At 45.9% G+C, this 2,808-nt stretch overlaps 1 protein-coding gene across 1 annotated transcript; it reads left to right on the top strand.

The window, feature by feature from the left end:
• Positions 1 to 1,144: 1,144 nt before the first annotated feature.
• On the top strand, positions 1,145 to 2,108 carry LOC100768443 (ankyrin repeat domain-containing protein 10-like). Its single transcript, XM_035452653.1, has one exon. It carries the CDS (start codon positions 1,266 to 1,268, stop codon positions 2,106 to 2,108), a length of 843 nt encoding a protein of 280 aa, XP_035308544.1. The 5' UTR covers positions 1,145 to 1,265.
• Positions 2,109 to 2,808: the final 700 nt, after the last annotated feature.

Raw genomic sequence — 2,808 nt, 5'->3', positions numbered from 1 at the left:
CTCCACCTTTGGTGGTATTAAGAGCCACAGACATCGACACAGAATGTGAACAGGGAGCAACCCAGGCCCAGACATCACCAAGGCACCACTTTCACCTCTTCAGCTATGCCTCTGTCCACTCTCTCTTCCATACAACACTATGCATTTGCTCACTATAATCTCCTAGGAGTCCAGGGCAGTCTACCCTGGGGACTACCTGGGGGTCTCTTTGTCCTGCTCAGTCCCGGGTGCTGGGCAGGACCATGCTTCTTCCTCGGGGGTGGGGGTGGTCCGCTGACATCACAAATTCTGGCCATAACAGCTTGCATTCTTTTAACATAAACCATGGAAATTCATGTGGGTGTTTCCACTAGTATTCTTTTATCTAATATGTTACATTAGCACAGTATAAATTGTTTAATCTTTATTTTTTAATCAAGTACATTTATTCTCATTTCAAAATACATGCATATTTCAAGGGAAATTTTGTACACAAGCTTCTATTTAATTTTGTATTTAATTCACCAAATGTTAAAAAGTGATATTTTTGATACAGGCCACCAACAATTAGCTTTTTTCAATTTCTGTAAGTGATGGATAATTTTCACTATATATATATGTGTGTGTGTGTGTGTGTGTGTGTGTGTGTGTGTGTGTGTGTGCCAGTATACCAACATACAATGCCAAACAATCAGTATGTATGGATGCATACTATAAGGCAACAGGTAATTTACCTAGCAAGAGTTTTAATTCCTTTTCACAGAAAACCAATGAATCAAAATAGCAAATAATCCAAATTGAGGAAATTGATTATATTTAATTCATTTCAGTAATTAAAATACCTTCTCACACTCTGCTGGCTCCTGCCGCACACGCCGCGCGCTCACCTGGCCGCGGAGGACTCCTTCTATGGCTGGACACCCGTGCACTGGGCCGCGCACTTCGGAAAGTTGGAGTGCTTAATCCAGTTGATAAGAGCAGGCGCCTCACTGAATGCTCCACCACCCGATATGCCCAGACCCCAGCCCACATTGCTGCTTTTGGAGGACATCCTCAGTGTCGTGGTCTGGCTGATTCAGGTTGGGGCCAACATTAACAAACCGGACTGTGAGGGGGAAACGCCCATTCATAAGGCGGCCCGCTCTGGGAGGGAACGGGGCTCATAGTGACTGCGTAATTCGAATTGACTTGGTTTTTTCAAGTAACCCTAGAAAGGGGAGCATTCACATAGAAACTGCTGAATATGCCATAGGTGCTTCTCCGAAACCTTACAGTTGTGGCATTGAATGTTCAGTATGGCTTCCCTTCTGAACACAAGCATACTGTTGAGCCTGAGAAATGCCAGTGGCCTGACGACAGCAGACATTGCACAAACCCAGGGTTTCCAAGAGTGCACCCAGTTTCTCTTGAGCCTCCAGAACCATCAAATGAGCCTTTTCTGTCATAATGGCACCTTGAGTGAAGCTCACGAGAACACGCTTCCCAATCACATTAGCCTGGGAACAAATCGAAAGAGATGCTTGGAAGACTCAGAATCTCTGGGAGTGAAGAAAGCTAGAACCGGAGTTCCCAGCCTGGATCACACCATGCCACTAGCGAATGGTGGTGAGGCTGATGATGACGCTGACAGAATGCATGCTGACGGAGAATTTGCTGCTGTATCAGATGTGAAAAACAGTAGCTCCGTGTTGAATACATTGACAAATGGAAGTGTCATCAATGGACATTTGGACTTCCCCTGCGTGACCCAGCTCAGTGTGGTGGAGAACAGGAGTAACCCGTGCTTATCAGGATCTAATGGAATTAGCAATGGACAGCCATTTTCCAGTGGCCAGGGTTCTGTGTGTGCTAATGGGACTGAGGAGCCAGAAAAGACCATGGGCGTTAACCCTGAGATGTGTGGGTCTCTGCATCTGAACGGGAGCCCAAGTAGTTGTGTGGCCAGCAGGCTGTCCTGGGTGGGGGACGGGGGAGAGAACTTGCACTATGGACACTTCCATGGGTTTGGGGACACTGCTGAGAGCATCCCTGAGCTGAGCAGTGTGCTGGAGCACTCAAGCTGTGTGCGGGTGGAGCAGCGCTACGACAGTGCTGTCCTGGGCAACATGCAGCTGCGCCATGGCTCCTGAAGACAGGGCCTTCCATAGCTCCACTGTAGCTGCAGCTTGAGGAAGCTGCATGGTCTGTGCTGGTGGTGCCTAGACTTTCCGAGAAAGAACTTGGATCCACTCAGTTAGTTCCCCATGAGTGCTGCTGGATGCAGAGGGCTTCTCAGGGCATAAACACTTCTTATGGGGTGGTGGGCCTCCTGCAAGGAGCAAGCACTTTGTTTTGATACCAGTCTCTCTCTCTCTCTCTCTCTCTCTCTCTCTCCCTTGATTCTATTTGATCAGGATGATTTGGGTTAGTAAATGAGGTGCCTAGTGACATATGGGCTTCATTTCAAATCATTTACCATTTGCTGTAGCACTCATAACAACACAGCTACTTCCTATGCAAGATGCAAACTTACAGCAGTGTCTTGCAGCAACATGGAAAGAGTACTGTCTCTTGCCAGGGCACAATAGTTCCCAGTTTCCTATGTAGACCACTGCCTGTGTTTCCTTAGCAACAGGCTCTGCCTAGGATGGATTAGGGTTTGTTGCATTTTTATTCCACATTTCTACTTGGTCTCTAGATTTTTTACCACAGATAACAGTTTTCTTTATATTTAGTGGAAGTCACTGTTTGTAGGAACAGTCGGGTTAGAATATTTTACTATGGTGACCTATTTTTTTGTTACTGTTTTTGTGTATTATATATATATATATATATATATATATACAGTTA

This window comes from Cricetulus griseus (assembly GCF_003668045.3).
Source record: "Cricetulus griseus strain 17A/GY chromosome 1 unlocalized genomic scaffold, alternate assembly CriGri-PICRH-1.0 chr1_1, whole genome shotgun sequence".
Lineage (NCBI taxonomy): Eukaryota > Metazoa > Chordata > Mammalia > Rodentia > Cricetidae > Cricetulus > Cricetulus griseus.
This window is presented reverse-complemented; position numbering and strand designations above follow the sequence as displayed.